The 24,542-nt window shown below is 38.4% G+C and overlaps 1 protein-coding gene across 1 annotated transcript; it reads right to left on the bottom strand.

The window, feature by feature from the left end:
* Positions 1–592: 592 nt before the first annotated feature.
* Positions 593–24,033, bottom strand: nab1b (NGFI-A binding protein 1b (EGR1 binding protein 1)). The gene is made up of 8 exons (XM_084421012.1): positions 23,422–24,033; positions 18,591–19,396; positions 18,157–18,290; positions 15,960–16,011; positions 12,256–12,375; positions 10,099–10,267; positions 4,560–4,700; positions 593–3,646 (listed from the first exon to the last, which is right to left on the bottom strand). Exons 2-8 carry the CDS (start codon positions 19,392–19,394, stop codon positions 3,567–3,569), a joined length of 1,500 nt encoding a protein of 499 aa, XP_084277138.1. The 5' UTR covers positions 19,395–19,396; positions 23,422–24,033; the 3' UTR covers positions 593–3,566.
* Between the last annotated feature and the right edge of the window lie 509 nt (positions 24,034–24,542).

The raw sequence follows: 24,542 nt of genomic DNA, 5'->3' as shown, positions 1-24,542 counted from the left end.
AACGGAGTAGAGACTTAATATAAGATGGTTTTGATGTATTGTGAAAACATTTTTGGTCATACTTGCATTTTGTGTCATAGTTGGATGATTTTACTGTTATTCTAAAATGTGGAGAATGGTCATAATAAAGATTGGCTTGTAGTGTAACTATCTTAAAATCCATTTTTCTTTTAATTATAAAAAATTATGAAGGCCAGTAATTCCTTGCTATGCATATCGCAACTTCTTAGTAACACAAAGTTCAAAGCTCAGGTGTATTCAGACACAGCTGTGGTCAGAGATGTACAATGAATCAGACTGAAACTGAGGTTTTTACTAATCTTATATATATATATATATAAAAAAAAAAATTGTCCATTACCATCTGTTCAATGAGTCACAGGTCTCAGGAAATATTAATGAAAACATTCAAATGCAAGAGATAATGAATCGATTAATGAATTCACAAATTAATTATTCTGTCTGATTTTAACTTTAACTTTATGTTAATCCACTTGATGTGCAGTATAAAATCTGGGTCCTAAAACAAATGAGAATGAGCATGAGAAACACTTCAAATGGATGGGAGAATGAAAAGCACTTCACAATCAGATGTCAAAAAAATAGAGTTTAATGTTCATGTGCTGTATAACAAATTAAATATATTAGTGTTTACAAAACAATATGTGCAGGACTACCGTATGCATATCCTAAAGTACTCTCTACTCAAAAGTGATGAGAACAAGTTCTACTGACAACACAGTTTCATCCCACAGTCCAAGATGCATAAGTCTATTATACAAAGCAAGTACAAAGATTAGAGAAAGACTGATCATTTCTGTGAGTGGTTAAAGACGGTAACAAGCAAGGAACAAAGGTAGGCGTCTAGATATGTCTTGCTATATAGGTCATTGGTAACGATGTAATCAGTGAGGTCCAATCAGATTTTTTCCAAAGCAAATTTTGTTCCAGTGCTCTTAGAAAGCTTGATATTGCCAAGGCTTTAAGTCTCAGATTTTCATACAACTTCCCAAATCTCATTTTCCATTCCACCTAAAACGAACACCCAAAATAAACTATACCACGCGCGAAGAATTGTAACGTGGAATGCTTTTAAACTAAGGCAAAATGAGGATAAATATTCACATAACGCTTGTCTCCTAACCCACCGACTTTCAAAAATAGGTTTAAAATGGCACTTAAATTAAGATTTTGCATACTCGAGATCTCTTTAGTCTCTGAAAGTAATCCTAAAAAAATAAAAGCACGCACAATATTTCCACACATTCCCTCAAAATACTGAAGTGTATGATCAGGACGTTAAAAATCGGTCTCTTTGCACCGACATAGAGGTATTTGTCATCGACACAAATACAGATTATATAACAGCTTGACCGGTACATTACAGACATGTAATTGCGGAAAACCTGATTATCGTGTGCCTACTTCACCTCACGTGATACTCTAGAACTACATGAAGAGTGCGACTCGAAGCCGAACCGATGATTTCACAGGTACAAGTCCTACAAGAACACGTATCACCATTGAGAAACACGAGAAATGTTGAGCGGTAGGATGCAAATTCGAGAATCAAACACTAGTGCATATCAGTTTCACATACATTTGCACGTTAGCTGAATCTAAGACCATGTCTACACTACGAAACAGAGTAGAAATACTGTACAGTGAATGTCCTCTGAGGTTGGGACACCTAGACACGTTCACTGAGTTAAGTGACAACAGCTATCCGGTATTGCTCTACGACTAAATATTCAGAAATACAAATACATTACGTGATTATGATAAAGACTGGAATGGTGCAGCAAAGACGCCCTGTTTTCAAGTTCCAGTCAGTTGTGAATGTTTGTGAACTATTTACATGACTATTTCGCTAACGTTCCAGAGGGGAGACATGCTTGTCTATTTTAGCATTTTGTTGGCATGTATAGAGTACGACGAAATATATTAATTGTGCTTAGTATCGGAATAAACAGGCATTACTATTCGTTCAAGAAAGACAAACGGCTGGCTCCGAGATTTCAGTGTTTAAATAGCAATGTGTACCGCAGTTTTCCTGTGTGTTACGCAAGTAAATTCAACCATAGCACCATAGTAGAGACTTTGAAATTCAGATTCGCTAGCATTGTCAACTTCCTTAAAGACCCCATGAGATCAAAATTAGAGTATTCATATGTCTTAGCTCTGAGGTCATCTGTATGCTAGTGTACTGCTAAACGCTGACAAAATTCTATTTTACGCATTAAAAAAGGCGCTTCGTCTTTCTCTTCTGGGATAAACAACCAAAAACACTGATTAGGGCTGCACGATATATATATATATTGTAATTAGATTTTCGCCTTGAATAGCTATATTTGGAAAGAATTAATCATTCTAGAATGTTTTGAGTGTGAAACTGTGTAGAAAAATCTGTGTAGATGTTAAGATAATTAAAAATAAGAAAAAAATGTGGATGTTCTTTACAAGAACCAACTCTCTCACATTCCTACTGTTCAAATACAACTATAAAATATGATTTTTTGTGATTATTATTATTATTAAATAAAAATATAAAAATGAGAAATGTTGCAATAATTACACTGAAATTAATTACATTAAAAAAATAATGAAAATTTACAACTGTAAAAATACAGTACTAATATTTACATCTTAATTTCTTCATTTTTTTTAAACGTTAGACAATCGAGCTTTTATTTTGGCAGTTTGCTGGCAAATTAGTATGTGCACGGTCGGTTTTAGAGTAAAACAAGGCCCTTTTCATTTACACTGCTGAAACTCAATCGTGAGCTGCACGTCTAAATGAAAATCGCAGCCTGCATGATTTGTCATATTACAATATCAATTTTATTTCGATATATGCAGCCCTAATATCGATGAGTCAGAGTTTTCTCCAATCAAATGCTCTCTAGAATGATATCATAACTCCTGCTAATAATACCACCTGTTGTCGACTAGCAATAGCAACTAGCAAATCACGGTTCATATTTAAAAAAGGAACGAACCCTTTGATGTGTCCTACCAACTTCCTGTTATAATAGGAAATGGTCAATACAAGAAATGAAAGCGACAGCATGGGGTCTTTAAAGAGAAACGCAATCCAGGAGGCTCACTTAAATAGGCGACAACAACAGCTGCGTACTGACAACTTTAAAAACACTGCGTCCCTCTGTTTCAGTGAAATTATACATGCAATCATATATACATACAACACATACTGTATTTAAATAACATTTAACCGTTTTCAAACAGACATTTTCTATGTATGTACAAATAACGGACTTCGTGGTCCACACCGATAGGATAGCATGAAGAGATAAAAACAGGTGATTAGAGCTAATGAGAATTGAACGAGTACAGTCAGTGACAGCACAAACAGTGTGAATCTACTCAAGAGAATGGAAATAAGGACTCTAGGTGCTTTGGCAAAAACAAAAATGGTGAGAAACTAAAATAAATTCTATTTTGAGGCAACGTCGGTTGTTAAGGCTCTACTGTAGTTGTGCTTGTTTAGTATTCACTGACAGACGACGCGTATTGTTGTAGGTTTGAAACGAAAGCATTCAGGGCTGCTATCTGGAATCCTCCGGCTCTGATTTGATGGTCTTCTTCTCAGAAAGGTTGAGGGCACGTGAAGACGCGTCTCCGTTTTCTGGAAAAATGAAGAGAAATGTTCTGGATTACTGAAAACCTTTATGCAATTAATGATGCATAAAGCGTCTGCTGAATGAATTAATCCATAGATTAGCCATGACAAATATAACACGGATCATTCCTGTTATCATATGATATAATATTGGATACAATTACACCATTTTAAAGATCACATCATATATAGTTAGCTTTTCACAATTAACATAGGTTAATTAAGTTAATAAAGTTAAATAATATTAACAATTTGGTTTGATATTTTTGCTATGTCCCCATGTGCTTCTAAAATAAAATAACAAATAATTATAATGATAATTATTATTTTTTTTGCTTCTAGAATTGGAAAAACTGTCAATTTATTAAAAAGTGCTTCTAAAATGAAAAAATGTATTATGAAAATAAAATAAAATAATATATTACAGGTGTTTCTTCATGTACTTTTGAGCTTTTTTCCATCTTATGTTTCAATTTAATGAAAATATTCAAATTATAATGAATCAGATCAGAGCTATCTTGATCAGAGCATTTTTCTGAAAGTCTGGTGACCCTTTTATAGAAATTCTTCCTTATATTAGAACACTAGCATATTCATATTTGAACAGTTTCAGAGCTCAAAAGGTATTAAAGGAATGACCCAGGTATGAAAAACAAATGTATCCAAGTCAGCCATGGAGCGCAAATGTCACGAGTGTGTAAGATAATGTGCATTTACCAAAAAAGCATTTACTGGAAGTCACAGAGTGTGTGTGGGTCTGTTTCAAACCCTAGTGTGCTGTTTTGATGCATATGATGCTGACTTGAAATTCCTTAGGTGTCTTAGCCTTCATTTAGCCTACAGTCGCATGCTTATGATGCCTCAAAATTGCCTATGTAAGCAGCTCACTAGGTCTCTTCTCTTTCCATTCAACACACACCTGTGGCTGCTGACATCTTGCTCTCTGCATTAGCGTGATGATGCCTCTTCAACTCATTCGCCAGCTGCTTTCCGAGAGGAGTGTCTCCGTCTGATGCGCTCGGCCTCAGGTTAGTCACCCTTAGATTCAACGGTCTCTCTCCTGCAGAGAAACAATAAAACAAACAATTCATTTTAACTCATGTTCACATCTCTTTTCACATCGCAACTGTATTCATGATCGCCGTTTAACAAAACGCAAGGCTGCATCATTATGTCCATTACCAAGTCCAAGCTAATGCTAGGAGACAAGCATTCCGCCTACCAGAAACACTCAGCACAATACGCTCTCTCACGCCTGCAACTGAGCTTCATTTGATACAAATGCACCTTTTCTTCGACTACAGCCTGCCAACGCACACGCCGTAATAGCCCGAGGACAGCGAATGCGGCTTGAAGCGCATTGATAGCGAGTTGCATTCAGTGCGTGCACCTCTGTGCTTACTGCCTCCTTCAACACAGCACATTAACCTCCCCTGTCCCTGGCTGGCTGATCTCATTTGTGTCTATTGACAGGATCAGAGCAGCATCATGACTAATATCTGTCGTTTTTAACTTAAAGCTGCTGGTAATTAAAGGGCATTGTGTTAATTTGAACATTGAGGGGACACGTCTCTTCCACCCACTCCTCATAATACCTCACTTTAAACCATAGAAGGTAACGACCGCTGTGGATAACAGGGTCGGAAAAAACTCAGAAAGAATTTGAATTGGCAATGTCTCACAGGAAATTGCACTGGAATTTGAATTTGAATGACAGGATGAGAAATGCAAATTAAAGAAACTGAACAGGTAATAAAAATAAATGGTGTTCTTCCACCCTGGTCCACAAAGTCTGTCTGTCTGTATGTATGCCTATTTATCTATCTTCCATTCATCCATCCATCTATCTTCCATCCAACCATCAATATATCTTCCATCCATCCATCCATCTATCTTCCATCCATCCATCCATCCATCTATCTTCCATCCATCCATCAATATATCTTCCATCCATCCATCCATCTATCTATCTTCCACCCATCCATCAATATATCTTCCATCCTTCATCCATCCATCCAACCATCAATATATCTTCCATCCATCCATCCATCCATCCATCCATCCATCCATCCATCCTTCATCCATCCATCCATCCCTTCATCCATCCTTCATCCATCCATCCATCCATCCATCCAACCAACCATCAATATATCTTCCATCCATCCATCCATCCATCTATCTTCCATCCAACCATCCATCTATCTTCCATCCAACCATCAATATATCTTCCATCCATCCATCCATCCATCCATCCATCCATCCATCTATCTTCCATCCAACCATCAATATATCTTCCATCCATCCATATATCTTCCATCCATCCATCCATCCATCCTTCCATCTATCTTCCATCCAACCATCAATATATCTTCCATCCATCCATCCATCCATCTATCTTCCATCCATCCATCCATCCATCCTTCCATCTATCTTCCATCCAACCATCAATATATCTTCCATCCATCCATCCATCCATCCTTCATCCATCCATCCCTTCATCCATCCAACCAACCAACCATCAATATATCTTCCATCCATCCATCCATCCATCCATCCATCCTTCATCCATCCATCCATCTTCCATCCAACCATCCATCTATCTTCCATCCAACCAACCATCAATATATCTTCCATCCATCCATCCATCCATCCTTCCATCTATCTTCCATCCAACCATCAATATATCTTCCATCCATCCTTCATCCATCCATCTATCTTCCATCCAACCATCCATCTTTCATCCATCCATCCATCCATCCATCCAACTTTCTTTTATCCATCATCCATCTTTCATCCATCCATCTTTCAGATAGATAGATGGATAGACAGACAGACAGATTTGGGGTCAGTACAATACTTTTTTTTTTTCAGAAAGGATGGATTAAATTTGTAATGTTACAAAAAATATATATATATTTCAAATAATTGCTGCTCTTTCAAACTTTCTATTTATCAAAGAATTGTGATGCAAATGTACCTCAAATATAGCAGCACAACATTTCTCAACATTGAACATAAAGAACTGTTACTTGTGCACCAAATCAGCATAGTAAAATTATTTCTGAAGGATCGTATATTAAACAATAATTGTAAATTGTGATATTTCACAATAGTACTGTTTTACTGTTTTTTCGATTAAATAAAAACAGCATTGGTGAGCATAAGAGACTTCTTTAAAAAACATTTAAAAATCTTATGACCGCAAAAATTATGAATTGTAGTGATTATAAATATATATAACACACACATGTGTTTGTGTGTATATGTGTGTATACACACATATACATGCCTATATATATTCAATCAATTCAAGATCAAGAATGTAAATTCCTGCTAAGGCTTGAGATGGCATTACCATTGATATGTTTGTAAACCCAACAGCACTGATTCATTTCATTAAAGCCCTACCTGGGGGAGAGTCAAGGCTAAGGAAAGACATATTTAGGTCTCATCTAATTCTCACTTTCTGCCACTGCTTCTACCTCTTTCGCTCTCACTCATTCTTTCTCCGCAGATCCCATACGCCCACTCTGGAGTTCTGAGAACGCATGGGATATTAGAAAGCTGAGAGGGATCATGTACTCAGAGAGTTCATGAAGGAGGTATTCTCAGATTTGTGGAGGGAGAGAGCTTTGTTGTGCTCAGCACAACGTAAACAACAAATAATAATTATCCTAAATAATGAGAAGAGTGTCATATTAATGCAAAGGAGAAATAAGCTTTTTTTTCCAAGGAGTCTATAATAGCTAAAGAAATTAGCTTCTTCTCTCAATGGTAGATGCCTGGCTGGTGCATAAATTATGAAAGTATGCGACCTGTGTGGTATCTGAAAAAACAACAACAACAAAAAACGATTAAAGCTCATTTATTGGCAGATATCTGGTAAACAAATTTTTTTTGCCCCCTCAGATTTTTGAGCCAAATGGATCTGAATGATTTTTTTTTTTTTGGATAATTAACCCTTTAAAACGTACAATCACACCAGTGAGATTACAATGTTCAGTGCATCACGTTATCAACTGCTAAATTCAAATCTGCGTTCGCACTAGGGCTGGGTATTGAGTTAGCAAATTTCGATACCCAAGGGGTTAATCTTGTCAACGTCAGTGAGCCAATAAGCATGCAGCATGATTGGCTGAGACATGGCATCAAGGAAAAACACTAGTTTACGGCGGTTACGCCCAGACACGCAAGTCACAAGTGAGGCTGTAATGTGTAAGCGTCCCAACCTCCATAGATGTAAAAGATGTGGAAAAGATCAAAAGTGTGGCTACATTTCACCCGGCTCGATGCCAACAGCGTGCGAAGCAATATTTGCGACAAGATAACTGCTGCCAAGACCAGCAACACGACAAACCCGATGAAGCACTTGACAGTGCACAGAATAAACTTTAGACTGCAAGAAGAACTAGAGTGTGTCACAAATGAACCGAAACTCAGCGTATAGCCTACTAGCCTCACAGACATGAGAAGTAGGCCTATAGAAAGCTTGAAATGTCTACTTCTAATCGAACCATTATATAATCCAAATGAAAGGTGCATTTCTCTCTATAGGTGCATGCACGTTAAGGCTGCACGATTAATTGCAATTTACATGAAATCACACTTAAACCGATTTGGCCTATCGTGATTATGAAATTCCAAAGGCAGCGATTATTTTTTATGCGCAGCTTGTCATTGATGTACAGCTCTGTAAATGCTGCTCAAAATTGTACAAAAAAATAAATTTTTAGCCTTCTGTTAAATTGACTTACACCAATCAACCGAACTCTGAACTCCAAAGAACAGCTTCTGATTCACAAAATGCGCTGTGGAACGCCAAGATAAGGTGCAAATTGACTTGCGATGTTAGTGGTTAAATGGTTTAAAATCTTTTGTTTTTATAAGCTACACAATACATGGAAGACTGAATAGATGCAGGACTTATAGGTCTAATAGGCTATTCTTAATATTCTGGAATAGCGACAGTAAATGTGTTAATAATGTAATAATTAATAATAAGTATCTGATATGATGACATTACAGTAATTACAGTAAAATAGAGTGCATGATGCTCCTGATATTTAATATACCTAAAACATACAAAAATAAATGTATGCATATGTATGTGCATAAAATATGTATTTATAAAAATAGATATAAGTTTCTGTACGTCTTATTTGTTCTTATTAAATTAAATTATACCTATAAAGCAGGGTGGCTTTATATATCACCGTTAAAAATCCATGGTGGTGGTCGCGTACTACTCTGCAATGCAAAAGCCCTTGTAAACATCCAAACATTTGTAACTGCTGTGATGCAGATAATCAGTGCTCAGATTCTGTATATGTGCAGTAATTATCATCATGAACCAACACGAGGGTCAAACTGAACTCCAGAACGGGTGGCATTCTAAGGCACAAGATTAGCAGCAGAACGCAGAGCTGTGTTCATATTTCCACCCAGCGTCCCCCTCCCCTCTCTGACACCCACCACCCCGCCTCCGCCTGCAGCTGCCAGATGAGCCCCAGAAATGAGAGTGCCAACAAGAAACGAGAAAAAAAGAGAGTCTGGAACAGGTGATGCAAGCTACTGAATTATATGAGAAACAACAACTGAAACGCCTCACCGGTTTTCGATACTGTCAAATGTGTACAAAAATAACCCGGATGGTCAATCAAGAGTAAAAGACAGTTTGTCTGCTTTTCTGATAACAATAATAATAATAATAATAATAATAATAATAATAGCTGTTTTCATGAAAATAAATTCCTTGACTTCTACATTCTCTTCTTCTACCAGTTCTCAACTGGTTTTGCTTTAGGATTTAGACACTCAGGAGTTTTCAAACTTTTTGATGCAAAAGACCTCCAAATATGATACAATATAATATGAAATAAAGGTGTATTTTCATACAAGACCCTGTATAGAAAAACTATTTTTTTAGGAAATTGAAAAGACAAGTAGTATCATTGTACTAAAAAGGATTTACTAAAATAATTGTTATTTTATAAATATTATTTTATAATAATATAATATTTTTTATACTATATAGATATTATTATAAATACATTTGTTATAACATTACATTTTAGTTGACAGCAAATCTGAGATTAACACTTTACAGATGACAATTTTTTTCCACACTAATTTATGCATTTCTATTAAAATCTAGTGTTACTGATGACAAGACATCGGACCAGTCTCTAGAAAAGAGAATGAAGCAGTAATACTATCAAATTTGGTGAATATGTTAAACATATTAACTTTGACAGCCCTAAAAATATTTGTACATTTTCGAACCCCCTAGTTCGACCCCAGTTTAGAAGCCCCTGAATTTGCTGACAAGGAAAATAAAATAAAATAAGTTCTAAAAGGCCTGTCCTTGCAATAAATGGGCAGCAAGTTACTTTGGATAAAAAGCATCCACTATGTGACAAATAACCCATCATCTCTAATTTTATAAAGCACAGACTCACCCTGCTGGTCAGCGTTTTTGTCAGCTGAGAGGCCATTGCTGTTCTGCCTGTCTGAGCTGTGTTTGTAGGGCCCTGGTGGAACCCTCCACTCCAGAGCCTGCAGTCTGTCCTGCGCCGCGGCATCATGCAGAATCTCCATCTGCTTGGCCAACAGACGCTCCAGCTGAACCTATAATATGCACAGACAGCAGGGAGTCAGACAGGCGGATGTGTATAGCATCGTACGTACAGTGTGACACAAATTATTTCCAATATTCGTCATTCACAAACAAACCGCAACTGTAGTGATACAAAACAAAACTAACCATAAACAAACTACAGTCCAAATGCCCAATGATTATTTAAATGCTCCTCAATCATATTTGCACATGAAACGGGGTTTAATTACCATCAATATTTCGTTGTGATTGTATTAGTTTCTGCTCTCTGATTATTATTAAAAGCTTGATTCATTCCAATAGCACCCCTCCTACATGCGCAATAGCATGCTACCTAAAGAGGCAAGCAAAACGAACTTTTACTGCTTGTTTTTCTTTTACACAGGAAGATGCTATTCAGAGTTACAAATAACACGTTTCCACTTCAAGACAATGCATTGTGTCAATCTATCTATTGAAAAACAGAACAATTAAAGAGAAAAGATGGCACAAATGATGTTTTAAATGCTCAGAGGTTGCTCAAAAGATATAATAGAGAGATGTATCAACTTTGTCCCAGATGCAAAAGACATAAAAAAAATGTGAACAATTCTAGCTAAGTAACCATCATTGTATGCAAAAGTGTGTAAAAATGTAATAAATAATGCACCCCTAAGTATGCAGTGCATTCTTAGCATTAAACTAAGGGTGCTATAGTAGATATTAGTATAAACTCTCCTTTTAAAATCATTATTCTCTCTAAGGTCAAGTACTGTCATGGTACAGCAAAAGTGTGAAGTCATAAATATCTTTGCAGACTGAAATAAAATGTTTTTGGCCTTATAGTGTAGAGCTATACAATTAATAATAGACAGGAAAGCCCACATGATTTTATCTTCCAATAATATTGGACATTTTAAGTAAATATTGAAATCTCAGACAGTTGACGCTTGACGGTAGCCATTGACTTCCATAGCAGGAAAAAATACTGGAAGTCAGTGGCTACCGTCAACTGTCTGGTTATCAACTACTTTAAAATATCTTCTTTTGTGTTCAACAGAACAAAGTAACTCAATACAGGTTTGGAACAACATGAGGGTAAGTGATGACAATTGAAATTTTTGGGTGAACTATCCCTTTAAGAAAAATCTGATAAGCTTAAGCTGATAAACTGAAAAGTCTCCATTTGTTCTCCATTTTAATTCTATAAGTTATATAGTTACTTAAGTAACATACACATACATACACACATGCATACATATACACACATATACATACATATTATATATATTTAATTTTTTTATTACAACAGAAATACCTGAGGTTACAAATTTGCTTTGTTAGAAGAGCCTTCAAATATCATGTTGAACAATAAGGGGACTTGGTGTGAAAAGGTTGAGAACTTCTGGTCTATGAGAACAGCGGAGATAATTTTTCTTCCCTATAGGGGAATTATCACCCTACGTCACACGGCGTCACGCAGGTTCTACTGCGCATGTCGGGACCAAAAGACAACATCCGAAAAAATTTTGTGTTGTGCAGTCGGTTGCCAGAATCGTAAATCTGTATAAAAAATGTTTTAAATCGAACTATTAGTATTATTCTTATCCTTATCCGTGTAATGATCAGCTGTTAAACGGGTCTTTCTGCAACCATGATTCGCGCGCATCCCGGATGTTTACAAACCTATAATTGGTCTATAGAACAACAATCAGCAAAAAGCACTGAGAGTAACAGTACTTGCTAATAGAAGTATTTTTCATCAGTTAGAACATCCCATACACTTCCTCAAAAATATCCAACCAATGACAGTTCATATATTAGACCAGTTGACCAAAAGTAGGTCATGGTCAGGAGAACCAGGGAAGCTCTTGCAGCTATTGACCCGAAAACCTGCATGATAGGATACCAGAGCGAGACGTGTGGTGGTAGACAGACATGAAGACGGAGTCAGCGAGGCGCCTGAGAGCATTCCTCTCCCACACAAAAATAAATACACTGTCATAATGCAGTCAGTCACCTGGATATTCCGCCCAACCGTCTCCTCTCCTTTAGATCTGGCGTGGGCTAGCTGCTCCTTAAGGGTCTCCTGGCGCATGTGAATAGCCTGCAGCGCCTCCTGGAGGTCAAAACAGCCCTCCTGCAGATCGATACACATTCGATTGATATTTCCTTTTGATCAAAGTTTCAGAGTCAGCAAAATAATGATTTTTAAACCGGTTTCCCTTCCATCCGCGCCCTGTTTTGGTAGGACAAACCAACAGTCCTGCCAAAACATATGCCACTGGATGAGCCCAGTGTTGCTTAAAGCAACAATTAAAAATTAAAATGATGTCATTAATTACTCACCCTCATGTCATTCCAAACCCGTAAGACTTTCGTTCATCTTCGGAACACAAATGAAGATATTTTTGATGAAATCTGAGAGCTTTCTGTACTCTCCATTGACAGCTACGCAACTACCACTTTGACGCTTCTTAAACCTAATCCATATGAATTGAGCGGTTTAGTCCAAATTTTCTGAAGAGACACAATCGCTTTATATGATGAACAGACTTCTGATCAGGGAACAAACAGGAGGTCAATCGAACCTGCTTGACACGCGAGAACAAACCTCATTGGTTCTTGCGGAAGCTCAAACGTGCTGCGTAACACGAGAATGAACCTCATTGGTTCTCACACATCAAGCAAACGTGCTTGAGCTTCTGTTTACCACAACTGATGTGTGAGCTGATCAACGTTTATATGTGAATAAAAGCCCAAACTCAGTCTGTTCCTCATATAAAGCGATCGTGTCTCTTCAGAAAATTTGGACTAACCGCTCAATTCATATGGATTATTTTTACGATCCCTTTATGAACTTTTTGAAGCGTCAAAGTGGTAGTTGCGTAGCGGTCTATGTAGGGACAGAAGGCTCTCAGATTTCATCAAAAAGAGCTTAATTTGTGTTCCGAAGATGAACGATAGTCTTAAGGGTTTGGAACGACATGGGGGTGAGTAATTAATGACAGAATTTTAATTTTTGGGTTAACTATCCCTTTAATATAGCTCATAAACAGAATACTGTTATGATAGTGCCACAAAGACTTTTTTTGAAGAATCAACTTAATTACTCATTTGCGTCTGCATGATAATTGATAAGATGAAGTATTTTAACACCAAAAAATTGACACATCAACTTTAAAGACAATATGTGTCATAGCTGAATTTGACCAGCCCCAGTAAGTCCACTACAAGAGCAATGGTCAAGACCATTTATAGAAATATGAATCAACCTCTTATTGGAGGTCAACGAGGTTAGAGTGACATTTGAAGAATACCTGAACAATTCGAGGACAAGATGTTAATCTCAACCACTTCAGAGCGTAGCTACTAATTTTTCACTAAACCGAAGTGAAAAAAGATCCATTCCTCTGAAGCGAAAAGGTCAAATACTTAATAAAATGTCATCCCACTTAAAAATCCCCTCAGGATGAGTTTCAACCCAACAGGCAGATAAAAAAAAAAACAAGAACATTTTGTCCATCGGACTGCTCCGTCTAAATTATTACACGAAGGATGAGCTCGAAACTTCAAATGTTTACATGGGTTCCCATGGCTGCAAACTACCACAGACATTCCAGTCTTTTCACTACTAGTTGGGTGTTTGAGGCAAAGAGGTATCTGATAATAACAGCTCTGACGCAAATTTGCCAACGCTCACGCAGCAATAATGAAGTCACCGAGCCACTCCTGTGAGTTAAGGCTTTTCTCTTGACACGGAGGCTGGTCTTCTAGAGCGCACAGACAAAGGTGCATGCATACGCCTGCATGTATACGCCTGCATGTATACGCATGTGTCTTCAGACTCGGCCCCTTTTCACTTTGTGGTATCTGCGCAAATGCATGGGCGTGGGTGATTCCAAGTGCACCCACATAATGATGTCACATCTACCTCAAGAATACGGGTGGGTGCACAACTGATCTCATTTGGACCTTGTCTGGGTGCATGTGGGCGGGCGGCTTAATCTCAATGGTGTGGATGGGAGTGTAATGTGGGCAGAGTTGAGGCCAGACAAGGACAGCGAGAGGGGGAGGGGAAGTTTATGTTTTTTTATTTCTGCAGTTCAGACACAACACTAATAACTGTAAAACACTATGAAATAGTTAAACGTGGAAAATCCATTCTAGAGTTGAGTACAAATTAACTGCAACAAACAATGCAAAAACAACAAAGTCATTTACTGTAAGACACTACTAACTTAACTACAATTGGAGTAGCTTGACCAAACGGTATGTTGATAAAAAAGGTGACTCTTTTAAATGTAAAAAAACCACAAATATTCACTGATTCATTCGAGCATGTGTTCTAGAGATCACGTTGCGTTTGTGGGCGGTATGTGTGACCAATCTGCAGCTCTAAAAATTCCAATAATTATTTCATAAAGGTCAATAATATGCTTATCAGAAATGTATTACAACTTTAATTAGCATGAAATCTAATCTACATTTACACCCAAACAGTATTCATTTACATGGATCAAAACCCAAGCTCCAAAGTGTAGCAATAACCTGCTTAAGTCATCTGGATTCGCTGAAGAGAAAGTGCAGTTTGGGTGCCTGCCTGTCATTGCTTGTTGAAGCAATGTCTTTGTCTTTTTTTTCCCCAAACAATGGGTGAGTAATTCACTCCACTTTTGTATGTAGCTTTGCATAAAAGTCTACAGCAAAAGACTTACGTTAATAAATATGTTTATAGTATATTCTCAACGTGATTTGTGATGAGTTCAGTGTATGCGCATGCTGTACACTAGTAAATACAGCCACCAAAATAAATATGCATTGAAACTGTAACTTGCTAAAAAAAAGAATTAAGTAGCTTCCCCAATGCTGCTGTTCATTCACATACCTAGTGTGGGAACATGACGTAAATGTGAGGTAAAATGTGATTATTAAGTGAGTAACAATGCAAATTAGGGGGAAAAGGAAGTCACTTGGTAATTTGCCACTGTCTGATACTGATAGGACTCATTTCTCCTTAGAGGTAGAGTGGGTAGAAACCACTGATTTTCCGAAGTGGTCTCATGTCTTTGCCCGTATGCGGAGTGAAACCAGGTCAGAGGTGAAGTGGGCAAACACCTGCTCTTCTTGAGACACCAGCCCAGCCCATAAGCATTGATGTGGGATGTTAGAAGTTTCCAGAAGATCTAACGACTGGACAGTGATCAAATGTGTCACCAGAGAGCCATGAATGGACAGCTGCCATAGAGCACAAAGGCCTCTTTAGCAGACCACATCAATAAGATCACTATATATGTGAAGCTAAGTATAGGGCAGACTGATCACGGATATGTAGGTTATGGAAAAATAATGACCGGGGGATGGCTAAATATGGACTTAAGGTGTGATCGAGGGAGTGGGTTTGCACACATTAGTCCTTTGTAACTTCTTCAGGCTAAACTTTGACCTTTCCCCTACACCATGACATGCAATCCTGATGGAGCTACCCCGCATGCTCCTGCAAAGCCCTCCCACACAGTTCAGTATGCTGACAGGCAGCTATGCAAACAAAAAGCCACTGGACCCACCCAGTGTCAATCCTGCCTCCTACAACAGTTTCCTCGCACATTGGTGTTAGCGCAGCAGCGCACATTAATAACAAAATTACTTGAGAAATTGCGTTGGAAGCTGCAGACAGATTACTTGGAGTTCAGGTTGGAGAAATCATGAAGCAATTTTACTCACCTCAGTTTTAATTCTCTTGGGCGAGGGCTCATCTCTGTCGCCGCATCGAGATCTGTAGGAAAGAAAATGAAATGTTTAGCCCTGAACAAGCAATGAAACACTTTCACAACAATGTGTCCTATGTATCCTCATAATATTATTTAAACAAAGTAAATATGAAAGCCAAAACGTTATATTCAATATACACTATCATTCAATAGATTGGGGACTGTAAGCTTTTATTTGGGGGAATTCTTTTTTAAAGTGACAATGAAGATATTTCAAATGTATAAAATCTGTATAAAATTATTCATGGTTTATCATCCCCTCCTCTCCATCAGTTTGTTAGCATCCGAACAGCTGATCACAGCAGAACCAGAGGTGCAGCGAGGGGAGATTGTATCATTCCCTTTAGGAAAAGTGTATTTGGTCAAACTGCTTTTTCTGTTCGAGCTGCTACTGAGTGGAACCTCACCCCCATAACCATCAGAAATCTAAACACATATAGTACATTTAACATCCAGTTAAAGAAATGGTTAATTGATTATCAGAGTTGTCAACATTAACTTGCTTCTAGACCTGCTCTCGCTGCCCACTGCTGGCTTCTTGCCTTGTGTGTGTGTGTGTGTGTGTCATGTTTTAGTCTGATGTTCGTTTGATTGTTGGTTTGCTGTGTTTCGATTGTATATTTGAACATAATAGTATTTCTTACTAAATGTATTGTAATTTTTATATTGTTATGTAAATATGTAATTTTACTCCCTTTTAGGGTGACTTTTTTTCATCTTTCTAGGGACTGCAGATGAAAAATAGCCTTTTGGCCAATTCTGGCTTATTGACAGAAATGTTTATTAATATGCACTGTCCCTGTAATAAAAATAAATAAATAAATACTGTTCTTTTGAACATTCTATACATCAAAGAATCCTAAAAAATTAAATCCTAATCATCAAAATGATTTTAAACAGCATAGCTGTTTTCAACGTTGTTTATAAGAATAAATGTTTATTTTTTATTTGTTTTTTTATAAGAATAAATAAAAATGTATACAAGAAATGCCTTAAAGCAAGGATTTTCAACCTTAACAAACCCTTGACAACCAGAGTCTCAGCCCCACCTGGTACCCTTTCAACATTACTAGCATTATTATATTTTACAATCCTTCTCAGATCATTAAAATTAAATAGAATTTCTCTGTTTCTATGTTTTATTTATCTTATACATGGACCCCCCTGAAGTAGTTTCATGGACCCCTGGTTTAAAACCCTGGCCTTAAAGTACTAATACTTGCTTTACTAATAGTAGTTTTCACCTGCAACCTAATTTAGGAGTGCTCTTGGCAAATATCATTATGACGTAAGAAGCATTGTAAGAAAACTTGGCCTAGATAACTTTCGCAATATCCAGTCCATGACTGTGATGCAATCTTTCAAGTTTTGAATGAGTGACTGCAACTATGTAATGCCAAAAGGAATTTTCCATCCACTGACACGCAAGCCTGGAAATCTAGAAAACACCTGCACGGTCTCTTTGGATGGCAGGGTTTGAGTGTCTGATAAGGCTTGTGGTCCTTTAGATGCAAAGGAGTGGGAGTGTTCTTATTTCTCCGTAGACCTCAGTGTAGCACTTCACACCTCAACACAAAAGCCACGCACAAAGCCGACTTTGATATCTTGGCTTGGCTCTAAGCAGACTACCAGAGAGCAGATCCTGAGCTGCTCACAATGCATTAGCATTAGCTATCTCTCTCTTGGCTTAAAGGCTAAACATCATGAATGATTACTCACTTACGGGGTGTAAAAAGTGATGCATGCAGAGAATTTTTATCCATTAAAGCAAACAAACAACTCCCCTACATTGTGCTTTTTCCATGCTAACCAGGCGGATTCTGCAGGATTTATGAGCATTTTATGCACTTTTTGTTTGGAATCTTCAAAATTTTGTGATTACAATATGGTCAGGCAAACAGGTAGTCTCAAACTTGTGCCGTTGGTTAGGCAAACTACTCACACAACAGAGCAATGTCTTTACAGTGCCACATAACACTTTTTAAGGAAATTAACATACAATGGCTTACTTGCATTGGTCTGTACATAATAAGCTGGGATAGGAGAAACTATTTAAAAACTGAAAGAAATTGCACACTTCAGTTTTAACCAAAGGTCCAAAAATAGTCGACCAAGGTGTTTCATGTTTGGGAAATGACTTAAGCTCTTACTTGCTAGTTCTGTAGGTGTATTTGTAGGTGACCTCTCGGGAGACCTGACGTGCCAGTCCGAAAAGCTCATCTCTGCGAGTCAGCAATGCCACCTCCTTCATACAAAGCTGCGCCGCAGCCTCATTAACTGTCAGCTATGTAGAAACGAAAGATATTTTTTATTGTTAATTAGACAATAAATAATAGATATTACAATGCACTAAGAATTAAACCAGTCCCACGAGCAAGCAACAGACCAACATGATATATCTGTTGCAGCTTTAAATTAATTAAGGAAACACACCAGCATCCCAAAAACTGGTGCCCAGCTATGCTGAAGTTATTTAGCAGGGACACAACATCATTTCTTACTAAAAGTACAGCCATGCTTTGAAGTGCATGATTTATTTAAACCCCAAAAGAACCAAAATAGGCGAGAGCCCCGTATAACGCACCTCATGCAGAGTCAGATGCTTCCCATCCTTCCTTTTTGAGTCGAATCTGCCATATATGGCACTATACTTGCGGATTTCCTCTTCCCTGTGAGGATCCTCGTCGCCCATATCGAAGATGTGGCTGATCATTTTGGCAAGCTTCTTATTTCCCTTTAACTGTTCTTTAACCTCTATGGCGTCACTCTTGGGCAAAGTCTGAGAGATTCTTTCCACGCACTCCGCCACGGACTGAATGGCAGCCGCGTCGAGCGCCTCTAGGCCATCCCGAGGGGAAGACGGAGAGCCCAGTTCTGCCGGGGAAAGGCTGTGCTCACTCTCTGTGCCATGACTGGCCCAAAAACGTGGCTCGCTGCCACTCTGGAGGGGTGAAACTGTGGCCGAAGAGTTCCCGTTGCCTGATTCTCCTTTTCCGGGATCTACACAAGCAGCTGCCAAACACTTGGGCACTTTGACTTGGGTGTCTCCACGGGCACCGCTACCAGGCAACAATGTGGGTGACCCTTCGGGCAGCTTGTAGACAGGAATGCTGCAGACGGGCAGGGACGTGAGGGGCTGATTGAACAGGGCAGGGTTTGTGACCCAATCGCGCAGAGATTTCTGTAGGCGTCTGACGTGCAGTGGCTTGCTGGCCATGCCCACGAGCGCCATGATCTCAAGAAACTCGTCCTCGCCGGCCTCGCAGAGTTGCTGAACATCGTCGCCACCTTGCTGGATGAAGGCATCGTAGTAGCACAGCAGGTTGGCCCTCTGAAGAATGCGGTAGAGCTGCAACTCCCCAAGGGTTCTGGGTAAAGTCGCTGCCATACCTGAACAAAGGAAGGAACAAAATAAGCAATTACAGGAAACAAAGCAAAACCGCTCGAAGGAGAGGACACTGGCTGCCACAGCAGGGGGAGGAAGAGAAATGTGTGGCTGGATCCAAGAGTGGCGACTATAAGAGAGCGCCTGTCAGGCTCCTGGGCTGCTGGGAGAGTCACATACCACACTCCACCTCTGCAACACGCGTAGGTGGACTCACTCAGCACAGGCCTCATTTGTTTCTGCCGGGATCTTGCTTCTACAGCTGCCACTGTCAGGATCTGGATCCGCAGCAGCAACGATAAAAGCGAGATTGGCTGCAAGCAAGGGAGGTGGGGTAATGGAGTCGTGTGGGAGTGGGACGGTAGGTGTGCGTGCTAAGAAGATAGCTTTCTGCATTTCACTTTAATTCACCCACTTCTTCCTCAAAAGTATCCAGGGATTATGAATGTACGACAAACACACACACACACACATAATGCTCTCTGCAAACTTTGTCAGAGACTGTAATGCATACTAATGTGGTAACGGAGTTCATTTGCTTATTTTTCTGTTGAGAGAGATATGTTTTAGAAACGATATACAAACCATGACAGTGGGAAAACTCTGAGACTGGGGGACAAATTTTGTTGATATCTCATGGGGTCAGAATTGAATCAGAATAAACAACACATTCCCTAATTAAAGTTAATATGTATATGCATATAATTACCACCACACTCACAGAACCCTGTGGAGAACCTCAAGGAAACTGTGGAACTTCCAAAAGGATCCCATAAGTCCTACAAGAACTCTAGAGACAGTCAACGGTTTCTCGAGTAACCCCATAACAAGGGAATGGCATTGAGACACTTACATTTTAATGAAAATTTTATTTAAATTACATTTAATAATGAATTTCCTTGAGTACACAATAGGAATGAGGCATATTCAAAATGATGCGAGGTTCTCCAGAGAGTTCCTCCAGGGTGGCAGTCTGAGGACTTCCAAAAAGGCTCTCATGCCTTTTCAGTTTTACAGAAGTGAATCATATTTTGAGAATAAGAATTTAGGTTATGCATTTGTGAATATATTAAATTCTGTCCCCTAGAGATATCTCAAGAAACATCAATGAGTTTTTGCAGAAAATCACCAACTACTGCTCATCAATGGAATGTGTTTTAGTAATTAATCTGTCCTATATTGTTCATTTCAAAATGAACTTGCACTGACATACACATCTGCATTTGCATTTTCCCAAAAGTAATTTGGGAAGTATAGAGACATAAAATCTTTAGACAGACACTGCTTTTGAAAACACACATGACAACAAATATACATGACCAAAAGTTGCAAAACTTGCACTGTCTTTTATGGTATCTCTATGCTATACTTGTATACTTAAAGTTGAAAATTTAATACAATAAATTAAAAATTAAAAAAATTAATAAAACTAGTAACCCCTTTTAAAGATCAATAACAATGCCAATGTCGGGCCTCAATTATTCTTTCAGTGGTGGTAAAAGATGACAGATGTTGCCAAATCATTGTGACTGTTAGTGTACTAGAGGTGAGTAAGTACAGTATCACAGCGAGGCTGATTGTGAGTACTGATGAGTGAGTGTATGGAGTCTAATGAGGACGCCCCACTGCACAGCAGAGTGATCCGCCACTCTAATGGATGACTGAGGCCTAGACCCAAGTGAAGGGTGCCTTGTTGAAACCAATTCAGTATCAACATGGATGGCACTTAGGCAGCAATTTATCCAAAGCTCCCTCTCCCCGCAGCATGCTGGGTTCCTAATGCTGGAGATCTAAGGCCAGGGCTTCACGCAACACGCTGAGAGCACTCACAGCACGTACTCATGTTGCCCAACAGCGGCCTCTTATCAATCTAAATGAATAATGGATTCACATCGAGACCTGTCCTAAATAGTTGCATGAAGCTTTTGAAAAGAAGCTTCTCTGGAAAGGTGACCTATCCGTCCTGTGCATCAGACTGAATGTTTGTGGAACAGCTGCTCTCCATATGAAAGCTATAAAGGGTTGTTTTAGTGAAAGGAGCATAAGGCATTACTAGAGGAACACAATCGATTCATTTAAGTGGAGGAACAACAACAAGAAAAGGAAACGTGTGTGTACATAATCAATTGGTTATCTTCTAAAGGGATGGTTCACCCAAAATATTTAAATTGTCACGATTTACAACCTTAATGTCACTGCAAACCTGGCTGCTTTTGACCATACAATGAAACTGAATAGTGGGAAGGGGCTGTCTAGCACCAGAAATGAAAAAAAAAAGCAACTCAAATTTTGGTCTGCTCCTCACACAAAGCCTTTAAACAACTTCAGATGATTTGGAATAGTATATTGGTCAGACTCTTGTCACCATTCACTTGATGGAAAGCAGCAGCAACATTCTGCTACACTTCTCATTTTATGTTCCATGAAAGAGAAAATATCATGCTTAGAGTGAAAGGAGGATGAGCATTTCCATTTTTCGAGTCAGCTATTTCGTTAATAAAAAGGGGTATGTAGTTAATTACAAATTATATCTTTACAATATACCTCACAGATACAGATGTCTTCATCACCTTTCAACTGCAACTCAAGTTTAACTTAAACCTTGATGCTCTTTACTTTTCAAAGCCCTTCAAAAGATGGATGCAAAAACACTAATTTAGATGGCAGTGCCTTTTACCCAAATTCGATACATCTAAGGGTTTTTTGAAGATAACGGTGGAAATTATTGGTGAGGAAAGTACAGAAGGAAAACAGGCATGACAAAAGTTCATCACTTTGCATTTAATACTAGCATCCGAGTTGTTTTTTGGGGGGCCCAGTGTGTACAATGAAGTGGTAAACAATGAGTCATAAATTCACAGGACAGAAAACAATTCAAAACAAAAATTCCCATTACATCATTTCAATTATTACTCAAATAATAAACTAAACATGAGACATCAACTATTACTAATGTTTATGGGAAAAATAATAAACCATTTCTGGCAGAAACAGCATTATATTATTATTAGGGGCCAAGCATCAAAGGTAGTTTTATTATAGGCGCTTATTGTATTGATATTATTATTATTATTCCATCACAGACTATGGAAGCCTATTGTTAAATTTGAGCTATAGAAATAGAGTAAACAAGCCGTTTCGAGATGGAGCGAACTTATAACTATTAATAATAATATTGCTTCAAGTCAGAATTAGAATATTCGGAGTTAAAAGATTGTCATATCATGCATTTTGAATTGAATTTTGAATCTGTCATTTTAAATTTAATTGGAAAATGCTTGATTTGCCATGGTCAACCATTTAAAATTTCATGGAAAACATTTTTTTTTATTTTGCCAACACCATTTTTCAAATTCATGTCAGATCATCTTCATAACATGCTGGCAAAATAATTTGTGTGCATTAACAAATGTGGTGAGTGCCAAATAAGAATTAGGCTTTATCTTGGCAACGCTTTGGCATACGGACACAAAATATTATATGTATCATTGGCATAACACCTTGAAAATACCCAATCAATTATGTGACAGACAGTGCTATAGCAATATAAACAAACATTTATGCTGTTGGTGTGCTTGGCCTTGTAATATCTGCATGCAACTATATTAAGTACTATTATCCTACATAATATTTTATTTATATTTTTATATCTAGCTCTATCTATCAATATCTATAAATACAAATGATTTATAATAATATAACATTATATCCTATAGTATAGCTAACTCTTAAAATTTCTCTGAGGGAAAAAAAACCACATCAGCCTATAAAAGTCACACATTTAAAAGCTATTCCACATTGGGAAAACTACCCTTGGAAGTGAAGAATCGCTAAGGATGCTGTACACACACAGCTGCCGACGACCAGACGCCCACGGGGGCGCGTTCACACACGGTACCGAGAGCTGTCCGGTCTGCACGGCGCGCACATGGATCACAAAAACACGCAGGAAAGTTGCACACAATGCATGAATTCAGCGCTCAACCACATTTAAAAGCGACATTGAACAATAGCACTGGCATCAACGTACCTTTTAGTTTTCTTTCTTTGTCTTTTTTTCCACCAAAACTCTTCCAAAAGCCCCGTCTGGTTGTATGATTATTAAAGTTCTGAATGATGACGGTCCGCTGAGTTACGCGACGCTTCACCTGACGTCCAGTTACGTGCCGCGCGCGCGTTCGGCGGATCTGCGACGCGTCCTTCGGCTCTCTGTTATTGAATTAACTCTCACACACTCTGTAGTTTGAACTACGGAGGGACTCTCAAACTAGTTGGTTTCCGCTCTCTCCCCTACTGCCAGAATTGGGATATTCCGCGCTTGCTACATTGCTCTCTCACTCCCACGCGCCTGCGTGACGCAGATCCTGGCGTGGGCGGTAGCGGCGCGTGGGAGGCTGCTGCATGGAATACCAAACCTCATATCAGCCGCATGCACCGCCTCACATATATATATACATGGACATTTATCATGTTTGTTGACCTTACTGAAAATACGCCAGCATAGGCTACAGCATAACGGTTCGGTGGCCGCCTGTACGCCCACACCGGTGCTATTCTTGCCCCCTCCTCCTCCAGTGCAAATTCACCTGCTGCCTACAGCCTGTCACATACTGAGTCCTTGTGCATTCCAGTGGGCCTCGTTTCACATCTTATTAGCTCTACCTGTTCCATTTATAGAGTTCTGCGCTGATGGCCAACTACAAGATCAGCAGGCAATCTCATAAACAACATAATTACTTATTACTTTTAAAAATACACGTTCTAAAGATGAGTTAATTAGCGAGTGGAGGTCTGGGTTCTCGGATTGCAATTAAAGAAAACACACACACACAAAACCTGCACAACATACAAAACTAGGAAAACAGATTGGATTTCAAGTTTAGGAGTTAGGTGTTAAGTTTTTTTTTTTTTTTTTTTTTTGACTCTAAAGATACAGATAACTATCAAAAACAGATTATTCAACTAAAAACGTGCACACTGAATAATAATAGATAATACGTGATAATATAATATGTGTTCGCATTATTTATAATGATTGGATTTTGCTTGGTGTATGACGTTTAACCAAAAGAGAAAGCTTTAAGGCATTTATAACACATTGGGGTATTTATCATAATCATAGTAAATGCAAACACATGAACGAATCATTCT

The sequence above is a fragment of the Rutilus rutilus genome (genome assembly GCF_951802725.1).
Source record: "Rutilus rutilus genome assembly, chromosome: 10".
NCBI classification, from domain to species: Eukaryota; Metazoa; Chordata; class Actinopteri; order Cypriniformes; family Leuciscidae; genus Rutilus; species Rutilus rutilus.
The sequence above is the reverse complement of the archived record's forward strand: the minus strand, read 5'-3'. Positions and strand labels throughout refer to the sequence as shown.